Source organism: Chiloscyllium plagiosum, unplaced genomic scaffold, assembly GCF_037043375.1.
Source record: "Chiloscyllium plagiosum isolate Xiang-an unplaced genomic scaffold, Cpla_swu_hap1 HiC_scaffold_28, whole genome shotgun sequence".
In the NCBI taxonomy this organism is placed as follows: Eukaryota; Metazoa; Chordata; class Chondrichthyes; order Orectolobiformes; family Hemiscylliidae; genus Chiloscyllium; species Chiloscyllium plagiosum.
In genome coordinates this window covers 19,688,549-19,713,803 of record NW_028270166.1, presented here as the reverse complement: position 1 = coordinate 19,713,803, position 25,255 = coordinate 19,688,549, and the positions used below count along the sequence as shown (strand labels likewise).

The following is a 25,255-nucleotide window of genomic DNA, read 5'->3' as shown; positions in this document are numbered from 1 at the left end:
GCCGCTGGAGATGAGTGGACCAAGGACACAGCCCTGAGAAACTCCTGCAGAGATGTTCTGGAGCTGAGATAACTGACCTCCAACAATTGTGACCGTCTTTCTATGTGTCAGATATGTCTCCAACCACCAGAGAGATTGCCCTCTAATACCTGTTGATTCCAGTTTTGCTCGGGCTCTTTTATGCCATAATCCGTCGAATGTGGCTTTGATGTCAAGGGCTGTCACCCTCATTTCACCTCTGGAATTCAGCTCTTTTGTCTATGTTTGAACCAAGGCTATAGTGAGGTTAGGAGCTGAGTGGCACTGGTGGAGTCCAAACTGAGCATCACTGAGCAGTTTATTGCTGAGCATTTGCTGCTGATAACACTGTTGATGACACCTTCCATCACTTTACTGATTGACAGTAGACAGTTGGGGTGGCTATTAGCTGGGTTGGATTTGTCCTGCTGCTTTTTATGTACAGGGCATACTTGGGTAATTTTCCACATTGTCAGAGAGATGCCAGTGTTGAAATTGTACTGTAACAGCTTGGCTAGGGGGGGGGGGGGGGTGGAAGGTTCTGAAGCACAAGTCTTTAAGGACTATTGCTCAAATGTTGTCAGGGCCCTGTAGCCTTTGCAGTATCCATTGGGTCCAATTGTTCCTTGATATCATATGAATTGAAATGGCTAAAGATTGGTATCTGTAATCCTGGGACCACTGGAAGAGGCTGTGGTGGATCATCCACTCGGCACTTTTGGCTGAAGATTGCTTTGAGAACTTCAGCCTTATCTTTTGCACTGATGTGCTGGGCTCTTCACCATAGCGGATGGAGATATTTGTGAAGCCGCCTCCAGTGAGTTGTTTAATTATCCACCACCATTCATGACCGAATGTGGCAGGACTGCAGAGCTTAGATCTGATCCATTGCTGTAGGATCGCTTACCTCTGTCTATCACTTGCTACTTAACTACTTGCATGCCAAACAGCATATGTTTGGTGGTTTCACCTGGTTGACTCCTCATCTTCAAGTATGCCTGGTACTGCTATTGGCATGTTCTCCTGCGCTCTCCATTGAACCAGAGTTAATTCCCTGGCTTGATGGTAATTGTTGAATGGGTGATATGCCAGGCCATGAGGTTACAGATTGTGTTGGAGTACAATTTTGCTGCAGTGAATGGCTCTCAGAGCCTCATGGATGCCCAGTCTTGAGTTGATAGATCTGTTCGAAGTCTGTCCCATTTACTTCTATCATTTGATGAATTATACAGACTAGTACATTAGAGACACAGAATTCAGCCTAACAGGTCTATACTGGTGGTTATGCTTCTTTCCCTTTACCCTCATATAGTCATCCAGCTTCCTACAACAATTGATTTCAATCTATTAAACTGAGAGCTGAGGACATTTATCAAATGGGACCTTTTAAATTGATTTCTTAGTTACGAAAATAACTTAAAACTGAGGAATTCCCAGTACTTTAATAAAACTGTACAACTTTTATCATTTTATTAAAAATGTAAAAAGATTGGCAAAACTTTGAAGCAGCAAAGGTATAAGGATTGATGAAATTTAATTCACTCCTTTTATACCTGTCCTCCAAGAATTCTCAGTTATTATTGGTACTTTGTGCATATTTATGTAGCAGTTTGCTTCAGTGATGATCATCTTCATCTTTTAATAAACAGCTTTATTGGATTTTAATTGCTTTTTTTCATAGCTTTGCACATTTAGCAATATTACCTATCACTGTATGTAGAACTTTGAATTTCTTTGGAGCCGTTTTGCAAAATGTACAGGGAGAACAAAATGTGGTTGATGAATTTATAACAATGGATGATGAATGGTATGTTATAATGATCCAGATTTTGAGGTTAGTAGAGAAGTGATGGAACTTGCTGCTTCAACAAAGTTCCTTCCATGCATCTGTCCATCTTTTTAGCATAGATTTTGCTTTTCTGCCCTTAATTTGAATTTGGTGTCAGTTCAAAGGGACCTTGAGGTATCCAACTGCAGTTGATGTCACTAGAACAAAAAGCAAATCACATTGTAGCATTCTCACAGAAAACAGGAAGGGAAATATCCTTATCCTTCATTTTTCAAAGTCCAGTGAAGATTGGGACATTATTGTTATATCAGGGAAAGATCGTAGCAGAATGGTAATGGTACTAGACTAATGATCCAGGAGAGCAAGCTATTAATGTAAGACTATGAATTCAAATTCCACCCTGGTAGCGGGTAGAATTTAAAAATTCAATTAATAATACCTGGAACTATAAAATTGATCTCAGTGGCAACCATGAGAACTAGCATAGGGTTATAAAACCCCATACAGTTCAATAATGTTCTTTTGGAAAGAAAAATCTGCCATCCTTACCTGATCTGACTTACATGTGGCTCCAGACCCAAAGCAATGTGATTGACTCTTTACTGAAATGGGCATCTCAACTCAAGATAATTAGGGATAGGCAACAAATGTTGACATTGTCAGCGACACATGGATCCCATGAAGAAAATAAAGACAAATTTCTGATAGCAATTTGAAGAAGGGTGAAACCAAAGCCAGTTTTCACTTGGAATAGATTTATCATAGAGTGAAATGTTGCAGATGTATATCTCTTGACTTCATTCCTCTGTCAGTAACAGTTTCTCTATATGTGCTCAAATACCAATTAATGCCCTCCACCGAAATGCTCTTAACTTCTATTCGTAAAATTAACCAATTGAGGCTGAAGTGTTAAAACTTCCCAAAAAAACTAGAATAAAGGTTTTTTAATCACAATGGAAAAAGTTGATATTCCACAAATATAAAAATAGTTTTCCAGGATCCCAGAGTTTTCAGCTATATTCATGATTTAGAGTGCAATTACAACTCAAATGACCCCTCAATAATGAGTCATTACTTTTTAGGGTTGTTGAACAGCTATATTGCGTGTAAATCGAATAAATGACTGAGAAAAGGTTGCAGAGCTGGGGGAGTAGAACTAGCTGAGTTGCTTTTACAGAGTTTGCTTATATGCTCTGGACCAAATAAATCTCCATGTTTCATTGTCCATATGTGGATACCAAATGCTGCTTAGTTTCATATGTACGTTAATGTCAAATACTCGCAGTTTCATTGACACTATAATTGCAAAATTCAAGCTAATGTTTATGGGCTGTTGTAATTTCATTTTTACAAGATATTTTCATAAGTATCTACAACATCTGTTGATCGAGCACATGTTAATTTTGTATGCATAAATTAGGCTCTTTGCCTGTTGGGATATTGTGAAAAATTGTTGTAATAAAACAGCCTTTTTACCTGGCTCAATTAACAAGACAAGTAAATAGTAACAGAATCTGCAAAACCTTTATTCAATCAATTGGTGATCCTGTTACTCCACAAACAGACTTGGCAAATTTTTTGCATGATTGAAATGTTACATCCACAAACAGCATTCTAAGTATGTTAAATAATTCTTTATACAATAATGTATGATTAAATTAACAAGGTAAGAAGTTACTTCTAAATCTCCCAGAGTTGGTAGCTGAATTTCCTGTGGTTTTAAGTGGAAAAATATGGTAATTTGAACTGCTGATGGATCCTTTAAATACATCCATTATGATACTAACTGATCAAGAAACTCCAGCCAAATATTTTATAGCCTAAAGTACAGCGCCAGTAAAAGTAACACAAATTCAGGAAACTTGTGGTTGCCATTGATATTGATTGTCCCAGTGTTTTGTTGAAGATAACAGGAGAACAACATTGAAACATAAAGTAACTGTGGTGAGGTGTAAGTTACTTGCAAATCATTTCCTTCCTTTTGTGCTATAATGTGGACTGCACCACATAGAAGGCTCAAGTCCAACAAATTCTGGCCAAGTACACGGAGAACACTAAACAGGAAGTTGGTTTTTGTAGTTTTGTAGCATGTGGCCATTGCATTAATTTAACATTAATCTTTATGGATGTAGGTTTGCTGGCTGAGCTGAAAGGTTCATTTCCAGACATTTTGTTACCTTAATAGGTAACCTCTTCAGTGGACCTCATGCAAAGAAATGCTGAAAATTCCTGCTTTCTATTTATATGTTTGGGGTTCTTTGGGTTGGTGATGTCATTTCCTGTGGTGATGTTATTTCCTCTGGTGAAGTTATTTCCTGTTCCTTTTCTCAGGGAGTGGCAGATGGGATCTAACTTGATGTGTTTGTTGATAGAGTTCCAGTTGGAATGCCATGCTTCTAGGAATTCTCGTGCATGACAAGCCAAACAAAGACACGCACGAGAATTCCTAGAAGCATGCCATTCCAACTGGAACTCTATCAACAAACACATCGAGTTAGACTCCATCTACCATCCCCTGAGAAAAGGAACAGGAAGTGACTTCACCACAGGAAATAACATCACCAAAGGAAATTACATCACCAACCCAAACATATAGATAGAAAGCAGGAATTTTCAGCATTGCTTCGTATGAGGTCCACTGAAGATGTTACCTAGTAAGGTAATGAAACGTCTGGAAATGAACCTTTCAGCTCAGTGAGCAAATCTGCATCCAAAACCTCAACCTGAGCTACAAATCTTCTCAAAACTCGCTAATTAATCTTTATCTATCCCTGCAGGAATGCTTGAATATGATCCTGTGAAAAGATTTTCAATACAACAGATCAGACAGCACAAGTAAGTTTTATTACATAAGTCAAATTGAGTTAGAAAATCACATGAATTAGAAAAAACTGAATTCCTCATAATACTCTTCTTTTGGAGACATTAGGTATGTTGGCAGAAAAATGCTTGTGTGCATACTTAGTGACAGCGCTGGTGTTAATTTGTAGTTTGAATACATTTTTAAATTTGATTCTCGCAACTTCACTCACCACTGCTCCTCCTGTAGGCCTTGTTTCATACCAAACTACAGTTTCATCATTTGTAAGACATTAGAACATAGGAGATCATTTAGCCTAATCAATTAGTTCCATTTATGTTATCGCAACTGGATATTATCTGCTCTGTTAACATTTCCCTATTCTGACCATTGCTATCCATTTGGACGACTTTGCCCTTATTCTTTTGGCTGATTTTGGCTCCCTATGATTGTGAACACTGGCTCTGATAACTTAGTTTTCATCAATGTGCCTTAGATAAATAACTTGATTTCATGTTTTATTATTTAGTTCCTATTGTACACAATAGTCAATATGTAGAACATCAAACCATTTAAGATAAGACTTGCAACCAAAATCATTCATATACATCTGTTTAAGCTTATTATTTGAGAGGTTTCTCTCTGTACTTTTTAATAATAGTTATTATACTTTAGCTCAAGGTCATTTGAGCATCTATTGTTAAGAACACAATTATTTTCTTCACTTGACCCCCACATTATTTAAAAAATTCTAATTAATATAAATTTGATACTTTAGAAAGTGTGGCTAAAAATGCTATTTGAATGGATTTTTGTAGCTTTTCTTCTAATTGTACAGAGTGAAACACATGTCTTTTCTGAGGCAGTGTTATTTATGTGCTAAAATAAGCAACACCCCCGCCCCCAGGGAAAGTTGTGATGTTTTAATCAAAAGGTGCTCAAGGCAAAGAAACATGAATGCTTATGATGCTAATCCTATGCTATTGCTCTTTTAGATTAAAAAGATAATTTTTGCGTTCTCCTATGGTTTCAGAAGGCTTCCCCACTGCTTTGCTCATCGGTTATTTGGGTTTCAGGAGTTACTGGAGAGGGCTTGGTTGAAACGAAAACTGGCTGATGGTGCCTGAATTATAAATGAGATCATAGAAGCTATTCACTTAATTTACCAATGAACAATTTCACAGTCAACCTTGTTTCACAGCTGACATATCTGAGTGGGGGTTGCTCGCACTACACTGTCAATATTGACAGTGTAGTCCTGCTCAGTGAGTTAGCCTTAATAACCTTTAGCATTTTTTGCTGTCATGAGTGCCGTAATTTGGGCCACTCCTCCAGATAGTGTGGGTGTTTTTCAAAAAAGCCCTTGTAGATAGCATGGATTTTAAAGCAATAGGAATTATTGTCAATTTGCTTTAGTTGCATTCATAGTGAGGTAATTTAGTGAAATTTGAACATTTGGGCTAAACTGAATGCAAAAAAAAAGCACAGAATACGATCCAGAGGAACTGGGAGAGAAAAATGACAAATGCAACTTTTTCACACAGGGTGGTGCCTCTATGGAATGAGCTGCCAGAAGAAGTGGTGGAGGCTGGTACAATTGTAACATTTAAACGGTCTCTGGATGGTTATGTGTATAGGAAGGGTTTTAGAGGGATATGGGCCACGTGCTGGCAGGTGGGACTAGATTAGATAAGGATTCTGGTCGCCTTGTACAAGTTGGACCAAATGGTCTGTTTCTGTGCTGTACATCTGACTTTGACTCTATAAATAGTAAGGAAACTAGATGGAAATTAAACTATTAAACAATTTACTCAAGTATGAGTGGTATTGATATAATAATATCACAAAACCATAAGGCTGTATCAGAATGGCGAATCTGGGATAGTCATTTTGCCCCTGCAACCCTGTGACTCTCTTGTCATAACATGGTGAATTTGCAAGTTAATCTCCATAAACTACCTCTACATCCTTTGGTACTTTTAATCTCAACAATGAAAATATCAAGTGGCTTACCAACCACAACCCATGTGTTGATCCAAATTCTCATTAGGCTTGGGTTAAAAGAAAATGCATTTCCTAATTTCATTCGTAACTGATCTGGCTGTAGTTATAAAATTAATTTATCTATTAAATTCTTTCTTATTTTGAACACTAGAATTATAATATCCTCCAGCTTCGTAACCTGATAGAAAATACCCCACCACATTGTGTTGCACCACATACACTGCCAGATTATAGTGGTTACTGCACACAGTGGTCATTTTTCTCCTGGCTTGTGGTTGGAATATAATTCTCCAGTTGCTGATGGACCAATCACCTCACGGATGCTAGATCTGTTTGAAGTCTTTCTAATTTGCACGACGTGGTGGGTATTCTCAATGTAAGCATGGGACTTCATCTACATAAGGACTGTGCAGTATTCATTCTTACTGACATTGTCATAGACAAGTGCATTTGTAGCAGGAGTATTGGTGAGGATGAGATCATATGTTTTTCCCACTTGTTGACTTTCCTCACTATCTGTCACAGACTCAGTCTAGCAGCTATATCCTTTAGAATTCAACCATCTCAGTTAGTAGTGGTGCTGATGAGCCACTATTGGTGATAGATGTTGAAATCCCAGAGTGCATTCTGTGCCGTTGACACCCCCAAAACTTCCTCTAAAGTGTTCAATATGGAGTAGTTCTGATTTATCAGCAAATGTAGCTGCAAATGTGATAATCCGCAGGAGATTAACTTGCTCATGTTTATCCTGATGCATTGAGACTTGAAGGGTAAGGAGTCAATGTCGAGAACTTCCAGGGCAACGCACTCTTCACTTTACCAGTGCAGCATCTCTGCTGGCTCTGTCCTGCTTGTAGATGATGGTGATATTGTCCAGGATCATGTTTGAGAGGTATGATACTGAGTATGACTATATCAGGCTATTCCTTGATTAGTGAGCCAGCTCTCTCAATTTTTGCACTAGATCCCAGATGCTAAGAAATATTTTGCCTCGCCAACAGGGTTGAATTTGGTGTTTCCAGTACCTAGGTTGATGCCATGTGTTCTGTTTAGTTTCTTTCCTTTCTTGAGATTTTTAGTTGTTATGATCCAACTTAATAGCTTGGTGAGTCATTTTAGAAGGCAGTTAAGAGTTGACCACCATGTGAATCTAGAATCAAGTTGGGCCAGATCAGGTAAGGCCAGTAGTTTTCCTTCCCTAAAGTATATTAGTGAACCAGGTGGGTTTTTATGACAATTAATTACAGTTTCTCGATCACCATTAGACTTTTAATTCTAGATACTATTCAGTTAAAATTTTACCATTTGCCATGATAGGTTTTGAACTCCAGTTACTAGGATATCATCTAGGTCTCTGGAACCCGAGAGCAATGAAAATATCACTAAGCCATTATCTTTTGCTGCCCCCCGCCCCCAAACCTTTTATTCCTTTCTCATTCACTAATTCTTATCTCCTCCTATGCCTCATTTTTTCTCTTTCTTCCTTTTTTTCGTGTAAGGCAGGAAGATGGGACAAGCATTTCCATACCTTTCTTATTGTTCGCTATTGTTACTTTCTCTGAACTTTACTGCCATATCATATTGAGCATGCATTACTTTTCCTCCATTCTTTATTGCCAACAAACCAGTGACAAGTGCTTAAGAATCTTAAAGCCACTCATTAGCAAGAGGTGTTGAAGGGTTTGAATTCAGTGTTTGGTAGGGTGGAGGAATAGCAATGGGGAGGGAGTTTCTTAAAGCATTTTCTCTCTTGCCTTACATTAAACAGTATTTTATGTGTTATAACTTTATCCCAAGTCTCCTTTGTGGAAATGGTTTTCTATACGACTGTAGATGGACAGAATTGTCCTTTTCTCCCCCTCTCCTTGTTATCTCCCCTGTGTGTTTGTGTTGTTGCTTTTTTTTCCCCTGTGTATTTCTTTCCTACGGTATCAGAGGGTTATGAGGAACTAACTGCACAAATAGAGTACTAAAATATGCAAATTGTTGTCTTTGTATCATTGGATGACACATGGGAGTATAAAATGTTTGTTTGTGGTAAGTTGTTGTTTTCCAAATTTCTCTACATAAAAATTTCAAAACTGCTGTACAACCCTTCAAAATAAAGCTTCCCATTTTAAGGTATTGCATTTTGAAGGAATATGCATGCGAGTACAAGGTGACATGAAACAGAATGATGTCAGAAAGTTTTAATTCATTGGAAGACTTAAGCAATCTACTTTTACAATAGACTTTGGATTTGTAAAATTTTGTGTTAAGCTTTGTATATAGACCAAAGTGGTAATAGATCAGAACAATTTCAAAAAACATTGGAAACATGCTGCATGATATGGTCATGCAGTCATGGAGATGTACAGCACGGAAACAAACCCTTCGATCCAACTCGCCATGCCGACCAGATATCCAACCTAATCTAGTCCCATTTGCCAGCACCTAGCCCGTATCCCTCTTAAACCCTTTCTATTCATATATCTGTCCAGATGCTTTCTAAATGTTGCAATTGTACCAGCCTCCACCACTTCCTCTGGCAGCTCATTCTATACACGTACCACCCTCTGTGTGGAAAAAGTTGCCCCTTTTTATATCTTTCCCCTCTCACCGTAAACCTACATCCTCTAGTTCTGGACTCTCTCACCCTATTTATGTCTACTTATCCTATCTGTGCCTGTCATGATTTTCTAAATCTCTGAGGTCACCCCTCGGCCGCCTCCGCTCCAAGGAAAACAGCCCCAGCCTATTCAGCCTCTACCGAAAGCTCAAATCCTCCAACCCTGGCAACATCCTTGTAAATCTTTTCTGAACCCTTTCAAGTTTCACAACATCTTTCCAATAGGAAGCAGACCAGAATTGCACGCGATATTCCAAAAATGGCCGAGCCAAAGTCCTGTACAGCTGCAACATGACCTCCCAACTCCTGTACTCAGTAATCTGACCAATGAAGAAAAGCATACCAAATGCCGCCTTCACTGTCCTATCTACCTGTGACTCTACCTTCAAGGAGTTATGAACCTGCACTCCAAGGTGTCTTTGTTCAACAACACTCCCTAGGACCTTACCATTAAGCGTGTAAGTCGTGCTAAGATTTGCTTTCCCAAAATGCAGCATCTCGCTTTTATCTAAATTAAACTCCATCTGCCACTCCTCAGCCCATTGGCTCATCTGATCAAGACCCTGTCGTAATCTGAGGTAACCTTTTTCGCTTTACACTGCGCTTTCAATTTTGGTGTCATCTGCAAACTTACTAACTATACCTCCTATGTTCCCATCCAAATCATTTTATATAAATGATAAAAAGTAGTGGACCCAACACCGATCCTTGTGGCATTCCTCTGGTCTCAGGCCTCCAGTCTGAAAAGCAACCCTCCACCACCACCACCATCTGTCTTCTACCTTTAAGCCAGTTCTGTATCCAAATAGCTAGTTCTCCCTGTATTCCATGAGATTTAACCTTGCTAACCAGTCTCCCATAGGGAACCTTGTTGAACGCCGTACTGAAGTCCATATAGATCACGTCCACATAGATCACGTCCACCACTCATCAATCCTCTTTGTCACTTCCTCAAAAAAAACTCAATCAAGTTCATGAGACAATATTTCCCATGCACAAAGCCATGTTGACTATCCCTAATTATTCCTTACCTTTCCAAATACAATTACTAATACATTATTTCTATATCAATGCTTTGAGGTTTCTGAAAGTCAAAATCATGAGTTTTTATAGATATCATTTGTACTTTAATACAAGGTTGCACTTGACCTCTCTTTTTATATACTTACATGTTACACTAAATTAGTTAAATATTGTGTGATGACCCAATCCATTTTGAAATCATACTTGTGCAGAATAGCTGATGCAGTTGCTTGAATTGTAATCATTTAATATTAATTACTGTGCTTTCAGTACTTCACAAGCCAGCTGTTTCTCACGGGTCCCTCATTAAGAGAAGGCATTTAAAATCAGTAACTTCCTGTTTGAAGGCTGTCAGCCCAAGGGTAACTGAATTAATTGATGAAGGATTAGTGAGAGACTAGAAAATGAAGGCACCTTGCACACAGGATGTCAAATTAATTTTGACATTATGGATCAGTCATAGAGAGACTTTAACAGCATTATAATTTACCCTCCAGGGAAATTTGCCTCTGCCAAAAAAAATGTTTGAAATGTTAATTGTGAACAAACAATGCCCCTCAACTGGCTAAAATGTCTGGTGTATACTTGTTTTGGTTTTGCATTATTTACTACAGTACTCCACAGGTTTGTATCTTTAATTTCCTTCCTAGCTGGTTTTGTGCATTCCAAAGCTGTGCATTGTGCCTATGTTTGCAGCTTGTTTTTTAATTCCCAATTGTTAGATTGGGGATAGGCTATAGATAGTATGTCTTGCACAATGTAATTATGAATTTATCTTGCACGAATTCCCAAATTAACTCCTTCAGCATATGTTCTGGCCTAGATGTTGATTGAGGGGGTGCTAGGAGGAATCAAACTGTCAGCATTCATAATCATAATCCTTTGAAAACTGACTAGTTTTGGGATGTCGTGTGTGCACAAATTGTGAAACAGCTTAAAGCTGTAGTCTGCTGCTCAGGGCTCCAAATAGACTCTGTTGTCTTCTTCATCCACACATTTAACATAAACTCATAATCACAGAGGACAGAAGCTTGCTCACTCCCACATTATTAGTTGACCCATAAAAAGTTGCATCTTGCTTAATCATGTGTAACTGGATTTTTAATGTTGCTGTGATTCCTGAAATTTTGATCAACAAAACTGATTCTGAAAGGATAATTTTACAATTGTGGATTAATTAGTTGACTTTGTTTTAAACTTATTTTAAAATGGTTATTCCAAGATAAGCTTCTTCAAGATAGGTTAGCTTCTGCCTTCATTCCATGCATATGTCATAATCTTTAATTTGTTCATTGCATAAACAAAAGTTTTTAGTGTTCCTTCTTCCTGTTTTTGATAATTTGAAAACCTTTTTGTGATTGGCAGCTTGGATAGTCTGATGATATCATTCTGGCTCCATGCTGGGAATGAGACGTAACTACTGCAAATAGTTGCAATACCACTGGAAAGCAATAGAAGTGAACCTCCTGCCTGCGAAATTGCTAGAAATTTAGAGGTCAGCAGCAAGTGTCCTTGCTGTGCCGCTGAAATTAAACTTCAAGCTGGCATGTCTGTTATGTGATTTCTGATTTATTGTTTTCTCTCTCTTTCCACTTCCTCCCCAACAGGAAAACATCTTGCGATTTTAGAGAAGATTTGTACGTTGTGGATCAGGTTGTAAGTTTGCTCACTGAGCTGGTAGATTTGTTCTCAGATGTTTCATCACTATGCTAGATAACATTAGTGAGCTTCCGATGAAGCGCTGGTGTTCTGTCCTGTTTGCTATTTGTGTATCTTGGTCTGTTGTGGTGAGTGATATCACTTACGGTTTTGTTTTTGAGAGGTTGGTAAATGGAGTCCAAATCATGGCGTTCTAGTTTGAATGCCAGGCCTCTAGGCATTCCCACTCATGTCTTTTGTTTAACCTGTCCCAGGATGGATGTATTGTCCCAGTTGAACTGGTGTCCCTCCTTCCTCTGTGTCTGGATACTAGTGACATGTCAAATACAAACCATGTCTCAACACCCCACAAGCCAGAAGAAGAGCAGAACAGAACAGCTGTAGGATGCTACAAGAAATGATAAATGATGCCCACAACTGACTCCACAAATATGAATGAGAAATTTTGCACCAAAAAACTCTGTACACTAATGTGACTGACCATGAAAGGACAAGTACACTAGAACGAGCCATCAACACTAAACAACAGCGGACCAAGTCAAAGAAACGTCCAACCCTACAAGAAAAACTGGCCAAGCTCACGCATAGTAATCACATGTATAATTCAGAGACTTGGATAAAGAACCTGTATACTGATCACTCTCAGACATGGAAAAAGCTGTCCTAGTATGAGGGATGAATTTCAACCACTGCGACTGGAATGTGGCCAAAAAGGACTTCCTAGCAGCACTGGAATTCACCCTGAAAGACAATAGACTTACGGAAGAAATCCAGCAGTCCATCACAGACCGTAGCAGCAACATTAAGCAGAAAGAAAGAAAGATAGGAACACCCTGAACACACTGGAAAGGAAAGCCCTGGAAGGACACAGAAAAGACCAAAATGTCATAATCCTACCGGCAGACAAAGGGTGCATACCATCATCCTGAACAGAACACAATACATTGAAAAAGCAAACACACTATCGCCTACCAACAGGTGGCGATTGACCAGACTCCACAGCTGGAAAACCGTATTATAGCACCCCTGAGGAAACTTCACAAATTAACAAGACAGACCTCCAAAGAATGAAACCTGAAGAATCAAACAGACCCCATGTCTACGGATTACCAAAGATACATAAACAAGGGCCCCCCCTCAGACCCATAGTCTCACTTCATGATATACTGGCATACAGACAAGCAAAGGAACGGAAACGCCCAGTAGAAGACTCAAGCCACTCCATCCACTCCACCTTGGAATTCCCTAACATCATGAAAGACACTAAGGTAGAGAACGACGAAGTTGTGGTTTCCTTCGACATAGGGGCCCTAATCACATAAATAAACATCACCCTAGCTAAAGAAACACTGGCCTCACTGCTGGCTAAACAAAGGACACAAACCTGGTTCAGCACCAACTTTATCAGCAAGGACAACACCCCCAAACTAGTAGACCTGTACCTCACAACCCACTTCACCTTCAATGACAAGATCTACAAACAAATCAATGGGATGCCTATGAGATCGCCAATGTCAGGATTTTTAGCAGAAGCAGTTATGCAGTGGTTAAAACGAACAGTCCTTCCCGATCCAGCCCAAGTTTTGGGTTTGCTATGTGGATGATACCTTTGTCATCACAAAACGCAACATATTAGAAGAAACCCACAAACACATAAACAACATCCTTACTGGTATAAAGTTCACCAAAGGGGACGAGAACAACAACAACAGCCACCCCTTTCTAGATGTCACAGTAAGACAAAAAGCCAATGGAAAGCTGCATACTAGCATCTACGCAAAGACACGTGCACTGACCAGATACTCGACTACTAGAGCAATCATCCCAACACCAACACACAGCTGCATTAGGACATTATTTAAACAAGCCACAATGCACTGCAGCACCCAGGAACTGCAAGAAGCAGAGGAAAAACACCTATACAACGTATTCAGGAACAAAGGATACCCGATAAGCACAGTCCGCCGATTCCAGCACAACAGACCTAAATGAGAAAACTCAACAAGCCTGGAGACTAGCCACCCTGCCATACATTAAAGACATCTCAGAGATGATAGGCCCCTTGGCATCATGGTAGTCCACAAACCTGCCATCTCACTGAAACATCTCCTGATGAATTTAAAATACCCTGTATCAACACCCAGCAGAATGAACGTCATACACAAAATACCCTGCAAGGACTGCAAAAAACATTACATTGGACAGACGGACAGGAAACTAGCCACCAGGATACATTAGCACCAACTAGCTACCAAAACACATGACCAACTATCACTAGTATCCATACACACAGAGGAAGGGGGACACCAATTTGACTGGGACAATACATCCATCCTGGGACAGGCTAGACAAAGACACACACGGGAATTTGTAGAGGCCTGAACCGATCACAATTGGGGGCAGCACGGTTGCACAGTGGTTAGCACTGTTGCTTCACAGCGCCAGAGACCCGGGTTCAATTCCTGCCTCAGGCGACTGACTGTGTGGAGTTTGCACGTTCTCCCCGTGTCTGCGTGGGTTTCCTCCGGGTGCTCCGGTTTCCTCCCACAGTCCAAAGATGTGCAGGTCAAGTGAATTGGCCATGCTAAATCGCCCGTAGTGTTAGGTAAGGGGTGAATGTAGGGGTATGGGGTGGGTTGCGCTTCGGCGGGTCGGTGTGGACTTGTTGGGCTGAAGGGCCTGTTTCCATACTGTAATGTAATCTAATCTAATACATTGATTTGGACCCCATTTATGAAGCCCTCAGAAAAAGAACCGTAAATGATATCACCCACAACAACAGACCAAGACTCATAAATAGCAAGCGGGACAGAACACCAGCGGTTCATTGGAGGCTCACTGATGATGTTACCTAGAATGGTGACAAAACATCTGGGAACAAATCTATCAGCTCAGTGAACAAATGTAAAAACAGGAAAACACCTTCACATTAATTAATTTCAGTAGTGGAAACGGACAGGATTTGTAGTCAGGACTTACTGTTGTGAACAATACTGGGAGAAGCCAAGAGGACTTTTCAGAAATTTTTCAAAAAAGTTATTTGTCTCTTGATAAATCTACCCCTCCACTTTCCTAAAAGCAACTCTATTTAGGAAGGGGGATTATTCTCCAACATGGCTAGGCTCCCAAACCAGATGTAACAGATTTTAGTACAGAAGTTAGAACCACTCAGTTATGTGACTTAATTGTCTACATAAAACTGGTATCTATCCTCCTTGTGAGGTGAATTTGAATTTTCCAGAAAAATTCAACTTTTAAATTACATTATTGGGGAGAAGAAAGTACAGAATCTTTCTAATATCACCTTTTAAACTAATGACTTTTTTCTTTCTGAAATATAGTTGGTTTCGGAAAAAACACCCTCAGGCAGAAAATCTTGTTCCTATTCCTCCAAGCCCAGAGACCAAGGACAAGTGGAGAAGCATGACAGTGGTGCCTTACCTGGAAGACTTGCATGGTTATAATGATGAAGATGATGAAGATCTGTTCAATGAAGATGAAATAATTTATACTCAGGATTTTACAGTACCAGGTATGTAACTAATCTCACAATTGTTACTTCTGATCCAAATCAATACGTAATCTCTCAGGAAATAGTAGTTTAGTATGAATTAATATTTGAGGTCATTGACCTGAAATGTTAACACTTTTTTTATTTCTCTCTGTACATGCTGCCACAGGGGCTGACTATTTGCAGCATTTTATTTTATTTTGTGATTCTGGTATCTGCAATATTTTGCTTTTGTTGATTGATATGATTTGCTGATTAAGTTAAGTTGTAGTTTACACCTTGTCAACAGTTTGGTAAGGAATTTTCTGGAGTCATGCAGGGTTTTTTCTACTCTTTTGAGTGCTTTGTATGATTACTTAATGTGCTGGTACTAAATCTGAGACATTGAAAGTACTATTTGAAACACAAAGTACAGTGTTTCAAATAGTACTTTGACTTTTTTGTACCTTCTATGGAATTTCCAAGATTTTTTACTCTGAATTATGCGTATCAGAAGGTCAGTTTCACAGTTCAAGTTTTTTGTTGTCTTGGAACCTTTTGAACGTAGTTAGTAAGTGACTATGACACCTTAATCTCACAGCCTGTTTCTGTTGGTATGAAGTTCAGAAAGTGAAATTAATAATTTGCACTTGATACTGGAGCAGTAATTCTTAGATAGTCTCTTGAAGCCCCCTGAATCTTCAACTAGATTTAGCCTTTTTTAAGAAACTGATTTCTTGTGGCAAAGCTGGCGAGGTATTGGAAAATCTTTAGATGATTGACCCATCTGTTGATGATAAAAGGATTAAGAGTTCTATGAGAAGCTTTCGTTTGCTTGGTTAGCTGTTTTCGTCAATGATTTGGTGAAAGTGATTTGTTTTCTGATGCTCTTTTATTTTCAGATTGTTTAATTGGCATTTTAAAGTCTGGTAGCAAATGAAACCTGCAGATATGTATAGATTCAAATGGGCACCACATGCATTCTCTACAATATAACAAATCTAATTAAGTAATTATTATGAGAGCTACAAAGTATTGTTGCTCATTTACTTAGCTTTCCTTATCAGAAAGGCAAAGATCTGCCACCAACTAAAATAACACAAGCAGATTTTTTCCAGTGATTCTGTGTTCTAATAATGTGCCCATTGAGGTATTTGTGGATGAGCTACATTTTTTTTTTGAAAAGCAGCAACTTGAATTTTTTTTTTTAGATTAGATTACATTACAGTGTGGAAACAGGCCCTTCGGCCCAACAAGTCCACACCGACCCGCCGAAGCGAAACCCACCCCATACCCCTACATTTACCCCTTACCTAACACTACGGGCAATTTAGCATGGCCAATTCACCTGACCCTGCACATCTTTTGGACTGTGGGAGGAAACCGGAGCACCCGGAGGAAACCCACGCAGACACGGGGAGAACGTGCAAACTCCACACAGTCAGTCGCCTGAGGCGGGAATTGAACCCGGGTCTCAGGCGCTGTGAGGCAGCAGTGCTAACCACTGTGCCACCGTGCCCCTGAATGACTTAAGTAATACGATATCTGTAATTTGCTGTGACATTAGACCTTTGTCATGTTAATCATATGTTAGGACCCACAAACATTTCCATTCTTGGCTAACTACATTATAATGCTATGAAACTTTACAAAGAAATTTGCTTGTTTTTGTGGTATATTCAGAGAATGTTCTGCAGAAAGATTTGAAGTAGATATTAGGCGCTTTGCGGAATCACTGCTTGATAATTAATATTGAAATCATAATTTCCATGTTCATGAAATCGCTTCAGCTTTGTATAGAAATACTAGATTTAGTGTTTATAAGTAAGAAATTAACGACCGTTGATAATGTTACTTATCTATGTAACAAACTGCAAGCTTATGTTTCAGTAGTTTCAGTATATTCAGCCAGAAATCAAGTAAGCAACCTTTTGTTAGATTTGGTTCCTCATAAACAGCGAATGATGTTTTGTTTTGGTTGTCAGATTCAATTTTAATGCGGCTAAAAACAAGGTTTTTATTAGGATGTCTAAATGAAACTTGCCTTCATGCTTGGCCTATGGCATTTTTCACTAACCAAGAAATTCTCTGTAACTTGGCTAGCAGATCCATTCCTCCTTTGAGCAAGGAAGTGGCAAAGTGCTCGGGGAAGCATTCATGCTCAATTTGGCTCAGGGGAATCCTGCAAAGGTCCATAACTCCTCCAAATCTGCCCTGCCAATCTTGAGGTGTGGGCACTTGGTGAAATCTGTAAAGCAGATTGAATCAGGAGCTGCTAGCCTCATTAAAATGGTTCACCTGCTAAACCGCAACTTGGGTTGTCTTACCTCCATTAAACCTGGATGTAGGTGGGTTGATGCCAGGTTTGTGATGTGTAAAATGTTAGCATCTCACCTGACTACTACTTTCAGGATGTTAAAATTCAGCCATTGCGTTTTCTTGCATGGAAGACACCAGGTTGACAGAAGGAAACTACCTTTTTTATTTGCCTTTTATGTATCGTTGCTATAGCATGAGGTTCATGCAAGTAGAATCTACTGCTGTGGTGTTTTCTTTCAACCCTGTTATCCTGCTTCCCTACTTAGTGTTTTTCTATTGTTTCATAGTGATGTTATACCTCGTTTTCTGCAAATCTCCACGGCTCTCCCTATTTTGGAAGTGTTAATGACTAGACATTATTGTTTCATGCTTCACCCAGGATCGAAAAGAATAGAAATGGTCCTGTGAAGTTTTGTAATGATTGAGCTACACCGATAAACAACTTCACAGGACCATTTCTATTCTTTTCAGATTCTTGGCAAATTAGTCAGTGACAATTTTGAGACCCAAAATAGTGTGAAGAATTTGTGGTGGAGAGATTTGGAGGTTTTTCATCATATTATCGCGATTTTTCATAGTGCTCAAATATTTCATCATTAAAGCAGGATATGCTCAATATGTTAAAGAAAAAGTAGTTTCCAGTAAATATTTATATGAAATTATGGACATATTCTGTTTCAAGTATTCACAATAATATGTGGGTTGAGTGAGTCAGTTGCAGGGGTGGAAGTCACTATTTTATCACCTAGTTTTTGATGCAGTCTTAGCTTTGAAGATATTCATGTTGAATCCTAATGAAGGGAAATTGTGTGGCAGAAAAGAAGATACATTCCTTGCTCTGAAACCAATCAAAGCTATCACTGAATAGAGTATGCTTCTAGAAGAGAATTATGGCAAATGGCGAAATCACGAAGCACTTTATCTCACAGTAGCCAGTGGAACTCTGGGACTGCAGTCCCCAAAAGGCCATGCACTTTATTTCGATTGAAATTTCAAAATAGACTCAACACAGACTGATTTTTGGTACACAAATGATTAGGATCAAAGGATCAGATGGAGTTGGCAACCAGATTAGTAGTGATCGATTGAATGCAAAATAGGCTCAAGTGACTGAATAACTTCTTCCTGATCTTATGAAGTATTAAATAGTGCAGAATGAATGTTTCCTTTGTAAGCATTCCCAATATCTTTTACTGTTGAGTTGCTTGTTTCCCCGAGGCTTAGGGAATAAATTGATTGGAAGAAAGGAATAGGGAAACTAAGTATACACATATGGGCCTTGGGTTTGCAATCAGTGAAGATGCTGAAAATGTGTTGCTGGAAAAGCGCAGCAGGTCAGGCAGCATCCAAGGAACAGGAGAATCGACGTTTCGGGCATAAGCCCTTCTTCAGGAATGAGGCAGGGCTTATGCCTGAAACGTCGATTCTCCTGTTCCTTGGATGCTGTCTGACCTGCGCTTTTCCAGCAACACATTTTCAGCTCTGATCTCCAGCACCTGCAGCCCTCACTTTCTCTCTAATCAGTGAAGATGCTCAGCGCCTGACCTTGAACTATGGTCCAGAGTGTCAAACAGCATGGAAAAAGACCCTTCGGTCCAACCAGTCCATGCTGAACATAATCTCAAACTGAACTAGTTTCACTTGCCTGCTCCTGGCCCATATCCCTCCAAACCTTTCCTATTCATGTATCTATCCAAGTGTCTTTTAAACATTGTCATTGTACCCACATCCACCGCTTTCTCAGTAAGTTCATTCCACAAGCAAACCACCCTCTGTGAAAAAAAAAACCTTTACTGTCTTTTTTAAATGTCTCTCCTGTCTCCTTAAAAATGTGTCCCCCTAATCTTGAAATTCCCCTGTCCTAGGGAAAAGACAACTACCATTAACTTTATCGATACCGCTCATTGTTTTATAAACTTCTATCAGATTGCCCCTCAACCTCCTACACTCCAGTGAAAAAATGTCCCAGCCCAGGTAGTCTTTCTTTATAACTCAAATCTTCCATACCAGGAAACATGCTGGTAAATCTCTTCGGAACCCATCTCATGATCTCTGGTTTGAATTTCTCCTGGTAACAATTAGAATCTGACACAAAGTTAAGATCTCCAGGCTTCAAGCAACAGTGATGTTATCAAGCAGAAGGAGCAACTGGTCATGGACAGTTAAACCACGTTGTAATTATTCTTCTTTCAATTGCATTTTATACAGCATGAATAGATGATTGGGACATGCACGAGGGATTAAGGTGGAGCTGAAATGTCATAAACTTTACACAATGATATTAAAACATGAATATTTTTGTCACAGTGGAGACATTCTTGGGAAAACCTAAGCAAAGTTCAGAGGAAGTCTGGTGCCTGTGGGTCTCCAGTTGGTAGTGACATCTGTTTGTACCTCATGTTTTGATTATAACTTTTTAATTTATAAAAGAATTAGCCATGCTTTTTTTTTCAAGATGAGAGATGGAGATGATTTCTCATTTCACAGTAAATATTTTTAAGATGTTGTACTGCAATATCATCAAGTATGTACTTTATCCAAATATTTTCTTGCTGTTGTGGATCATTAATGGGGTTTGAACAGTCCCTCTTTAAATAGAAGGCATATTTCTATGCTCTCTTAGGCAGATTGAAGCTTAATCTATAATTAAGTGGATAGTTTTAAGTGCTAATTATGACTCTTGACTTATGTAGGCATTAAAAACTAACTGCTATTTTGTTGATCTTTACTACTAACTACATATTCAATTATCTTAAATGCATGGCTGGCTTTGTAAAGAAAATACAACAGTGTAAGGTTAAATGTTCCTTTCATGCTAAGTGAATCTTGACATTCTGAATTCAGTGAGCACAAAAATAAAGGCTGCTGCTAAGGTGCAGTACTTAAGGCAGTTCTGTATTGTTGGAAGTTCTGTCTTTTGGAAGAGATGTTCAACTGGGTATGAAATGACTAGTAGATGTGAACAGCTATTGACGAAGAGCAGGGTAGCTATTCCTGACCTATTCTTGTCCCTCAACCAACATTACAAAAAAAAAGTATTGGTTAACCACGATAGTCCACAGTAGATCATAGGCATCTTTCTCTGTGGGGGAAGAGACAGAGAGGTGGAATAGCTTGAGAGGTACCACTCCACAGGCATGGGGTGTGTGAGGGCACAAGTCTTCATGAACTGTCATAAACTGTACAAGTTTTCCAATGCTCGCACTTCTTCTTTTTTTAGAAGTTTGAGCACAAATTGGCTGCCACATTTCTGATATCACAACAATGGCTACATCACAATTCGTGTAAATCAGTTTGAGATATTTGGTAGTTGTAAAAAATGATGTTTTACTGGATGTCTTTCTTTCTAGCTATTATTGTCAGCTTTCTTAATTTAAATAAAGGAAACAATGACAGCATGAGACACAAGCTGGCTATGGTAAATTGGAGAACATTACTTAAAGTGCTATTGGTACATAAGCAATGGTAAAGATTTAAAGAATGCATAGATAAATTACAAAAATAGTTCATTCCTGTCTGGCACAAAGGTGAAATGGGAAAGGTAGCCCAACCATGGCTAACAATGGAAATTAATGGTAGTATTAGATTCAAGGAAGTGGAATACAAGTGAAAATAGCATGTAAGAGTAAGCTTACAGGAACATTAAAAAAATTATCTCAAACGTCAAACGTACATGCAGGAAAAAATATTATTTAAGTCACAAGTCCATGATAGTCAGAAACAAGGGAAGCTATAATGAGGAACAGAGAGAGATGGCAGACCAATTAAATGTATATTTTGGTTCTGCCTTCACAAAGGAGGAGACAAACAATGTCTCAAAAATGTTGAGTGTGGCATCTAGAGCTAGGGAGGAACTGAAGGAAATCTGTATTAATTGGAAAATTGTGCAGGGGATATTGATGGGATTAAAGATTGATTAAATTTCCAGGATCCGGTAATCTACATCCCCAAATACCTAAAGTCAGCGCAGGAATAGTGGATGCGTTAGTTATCATCTTTCAAGATTCTATACTTTCTAGAGCAGTTCCTATGGATTGGAAGGTAGTCAATGCAATCCTGTTACCTTTTGTGAAAAAGGTGCTGAAAGCAAACAGAATTATAACCTAGTTAGGAGAAAGTGAGGACTGCAGATGCTGGAGATCAGAGTTGAAGACTGTGGTGCTGGAAAGCCGCAGCCAGTCAGGCAGCATCCGAGGAGCAGGAGAATCGATGTTTTGAACATAAGCTCTTTAGAGCTTATGTTCAAAACGTCGACTCTCCTGCTCAAATGCTGCCTGACCTGCTGTGCTTTTATAGCCTAGTTAGTCTTACACCAACAGTGACACAATGCGAAAGTCCATTATAAAAGATTTGAGAGCAAAGCACTTAGAAAGCAGTACAGGATCGGAGAGAGCATGGTTTTACAAAAGGGAAATCCTGCTTGACAAGTCTACTTAATTTTTTGAGGCTGTAACTTGTAAAGTTGATAAGGGGAAGCCAGTGGATGTAATGTATTTGAACTTTCAGAATGCTTTCTATAAGACCCCTCATAAGAGATCCGCATGTAAAATTAAAGCGCATGGGATTCAGATTAGAGTACTGACATAGATAGAGAACTGGCAGGAAACATTTGATTGGAATAAACATCTCTTTTTCCAAGTGGGAGGCAGTCATTAGTGGGTTATCGTGGAAATAAGTTCTAGGACCTGAGCTATTCACAACATATATTAATGATTGAGATTGGGGCACTAAATGTAATATCTCGTAAGTTTGTAGATGACACAAAACTGGGTGGGAGGGCGAACTTTGAGGAGAACGCAAAGAAGCTTCACTGATTTGGACAAGTTGACTGAGTGGGCAAATGCATAGCAGATGAAATATAATGAAGCTAAACGCGTGGTTATCCACTTTGGTAGCAAAACCAAGAAGGCAGGTTATTATCTGGATGGTAATAGATTGGGAAAGGGGGGCAATGCAACAAGACCGGAGTGTCCTTGTACAAGTAACATGTTGACTTTAATAGCGAGATGATTGGAATGTAGGATCAGGCTTCCCTTGTCACGGCTTTATAGGGCCATAGTGAGACCACACCTCTTTCTCATTAGTTAAGGAAAGATATTATGGCTATGGAGGGGGAGCAACAAAGGGTTTTTTAAAAAAGAAATTCCTGGAATAGGAGGACTGATGTACGAAGAGAGATTGGATAACTTAGGACTATATTCACTGGAGTTTAGAAGAACGAAAGGGATCTCCTAGAAGCCTATAAAATTCTAATAAAACTAGACAGTGTAAGCATAAAGGATATTTTCAACCAATAGAAGTGCAGAATTAGAGTCACAGTTTAAGAATACAGGGTTGGCCTTTTAGGACTGCGCTGAGGAGAAATGTACTCACCCAGAAAATGGTGAGCCTTGGGTGAGCGGTTGAAGCCAAGACATGGAATGTTTCATGAAGGAGTTAGATGTAGTTCTTGGGGTCAAAGGGATCAAAGGTTATGGGGATAAACCAAAACTGGGTTGGATGATTGGCCATGGGCGGCACGGTGGCACAGTGGTTAGCACTGCTGCCTCACTGCGCCAGAGACCAGGGTTCAATTCTTGCCTCAGGCGACTGACTGTGTGGAGTTTGCACATTCTCCCTGTGTCTGCATGGGTTCCTCCGGCTGCTCCGGTTACCTCCCACAGTCCAAAAAATGTGCAGGTTAGGTGAATTGGCCATGCTAAATTGCCTGTAGTGTTAGGGACAGGGGTAAATGTAGGGGAATGGGTCTGGGTGGGTTGCGCTTCGGCGAATTGGTGTGGACTTGGGCCGAAGGGCCTGTTTCCACACTGTAAGTAATCTAATCTAATCACGTTAAGCAATAAAGCAGGCTCAGAGGGCTGGATGACCTATTCCTGTTCCTGTTTTCTATGTTTCTGTATTTAGCAGTTTTAGCGGTTGCCGTTGTTTTGCTGTCTTATATTTTGAGTTCATAATTTTGAGTATGTAATTAATCTATGGTGGCTAGTTTCACTGGTTTACTGTTGAATTATCTGAAATATTAATATATTTAATTGAAATAACTATCACTTGCAGATGTTCAAGAATTCTTTAATTGACACTATTATGCAAATTGGAATTATTGTTACCTTTTGGAAGGAAATTACCTGGGTTCACTGTTCTCTTTTTAAAAATAAATAAGTATACCTTGCATGGCTAGTTAAATCCTTTGCACCGTACTCAATTGCGTATTAAATCTACTGAAAAGCAGTGCTTTCTTTTTTTGTCATAAATTTTAAGTGACCATCATATGATTGGAATTGATATTAGGTTTGAGAGAGAAAAATGACTCGCAAACTTAAGATTTTAAAATTAGATCAAGCCTTCAGATTATGAGAAAAGAATATAGAGGTACTAGAGAATGTGTAAAAGCAGTTGACAAGGAAATATTTGCCAGGAAAGGCTGAGGTGACTGATGGACGATCTGATTTTTGTAATTTTAATTATAGAATTTCAGTAGAAACCTCCTCACCCAGAGAGTTCTATGAATGTGGAATATGTGCCATAAGGGGTCGTTGAGGTGAACAGCACATGTATTTAAAGGAACTCTTGACTCTAACTCTATAGTTACAGGAGAGAGAATGGAATGAAGGGCCATGTCCTAAGTTTATGTGAAGGGTGGGAAGAAGCATGTAGAGCCCAGGTAATTTGTGCCCTATTAACTCGATGGAATTCTGAGTAAAAACTGACTTTGCAGGGACACATAAATTAACCACAGTAACTTGCTTATGTTTAAAACTGCAGATGAACAGTAGCAGTTTAGAAAAATGTATTTGGTAAAAGACCTGAGCAAACCTTGAAAAGAAAGAAAAAAAATAGTTGTATAATCAAAGAACTATAGTCAACAAAAGAAATGAGAGCATAAAATTAACGAAAGGCTTTATACAATTAAAAAGGCTAATGAAGATCTGATTGGCTGAAGAGGGCATAAAACAGTGGCAAGAACTGTGCTCAGGATTCTAAGAAAATTTCATTTGCTGTTTGGAAAAACAGTGTGGCCATTTTTTTTTTAAATTTTGAGTGATAAAAAAACCTGATATATATTTCCCTATGAAAATACCCAGATGAAAATCTACCCTTAATGGTTTAAACCTTGTGGTAGGAGAAATGCATATTGTGCACAGGAGGCATAAAATCTACAAGATGTTTATGAATTGTTAGTGGAATATTTAGTGGATAGGTTCAGTGATGTAAGAATGAATATTGCACAGACTAAGAAATGTGAAGCAAGCTAGGTGGTTTAAACATACCATTACGCAAATGAACAACTGTGCTCATTACATTTTCAACCTGAACTCTAGCAAAGGTAAGTTTATTACTTTTGAATGCAAAGTAACATTCAGTTGAAATGCTATTGCATAGATAATGTCATATCTATTAATTTCTAGCCATCTTGAAAATTTAGGTTGAAAGATAAGAAAACAGGTTTTCTTTTTGTTATTGTATTGGTATTAGCTGCCAGCAATGTTACATTAATCAAAAAGCAGTATTTTCTGGCTGAAGAATTCATAAATGTAGACAAACTTG

At 39.0% G+C, this 25,255-nt stretch overlaps 1 protein-coding gene across 2 annotated transcripts in view; it reads left to right on the top strand.

Moving 5' to 3' along the window:
- Window positions 1-25,255, top strand: part of stk11 (serine/threonine kinase 11) — a 138,155-nt gene that overhangs the window by 70,011 nt on the left and 42,889 nt on the right. For both annotated transcript variants that reach the window (XM_043721243.2, XM_043721242.2), the window contains exons 7-8: window positions 4,585-4,642; window positions 15,243-15,433. In XM_043721243.2, coding sequence (XP_043577178.1) covers window positions 4,585-4,642; window positions 15,243-15,433 — 249 coding nt within the window. The remainder of the gene's footprint in view (window positions 1-4,584; window positions 4,643-15,242; window positions 15,434-25,255) is intronic.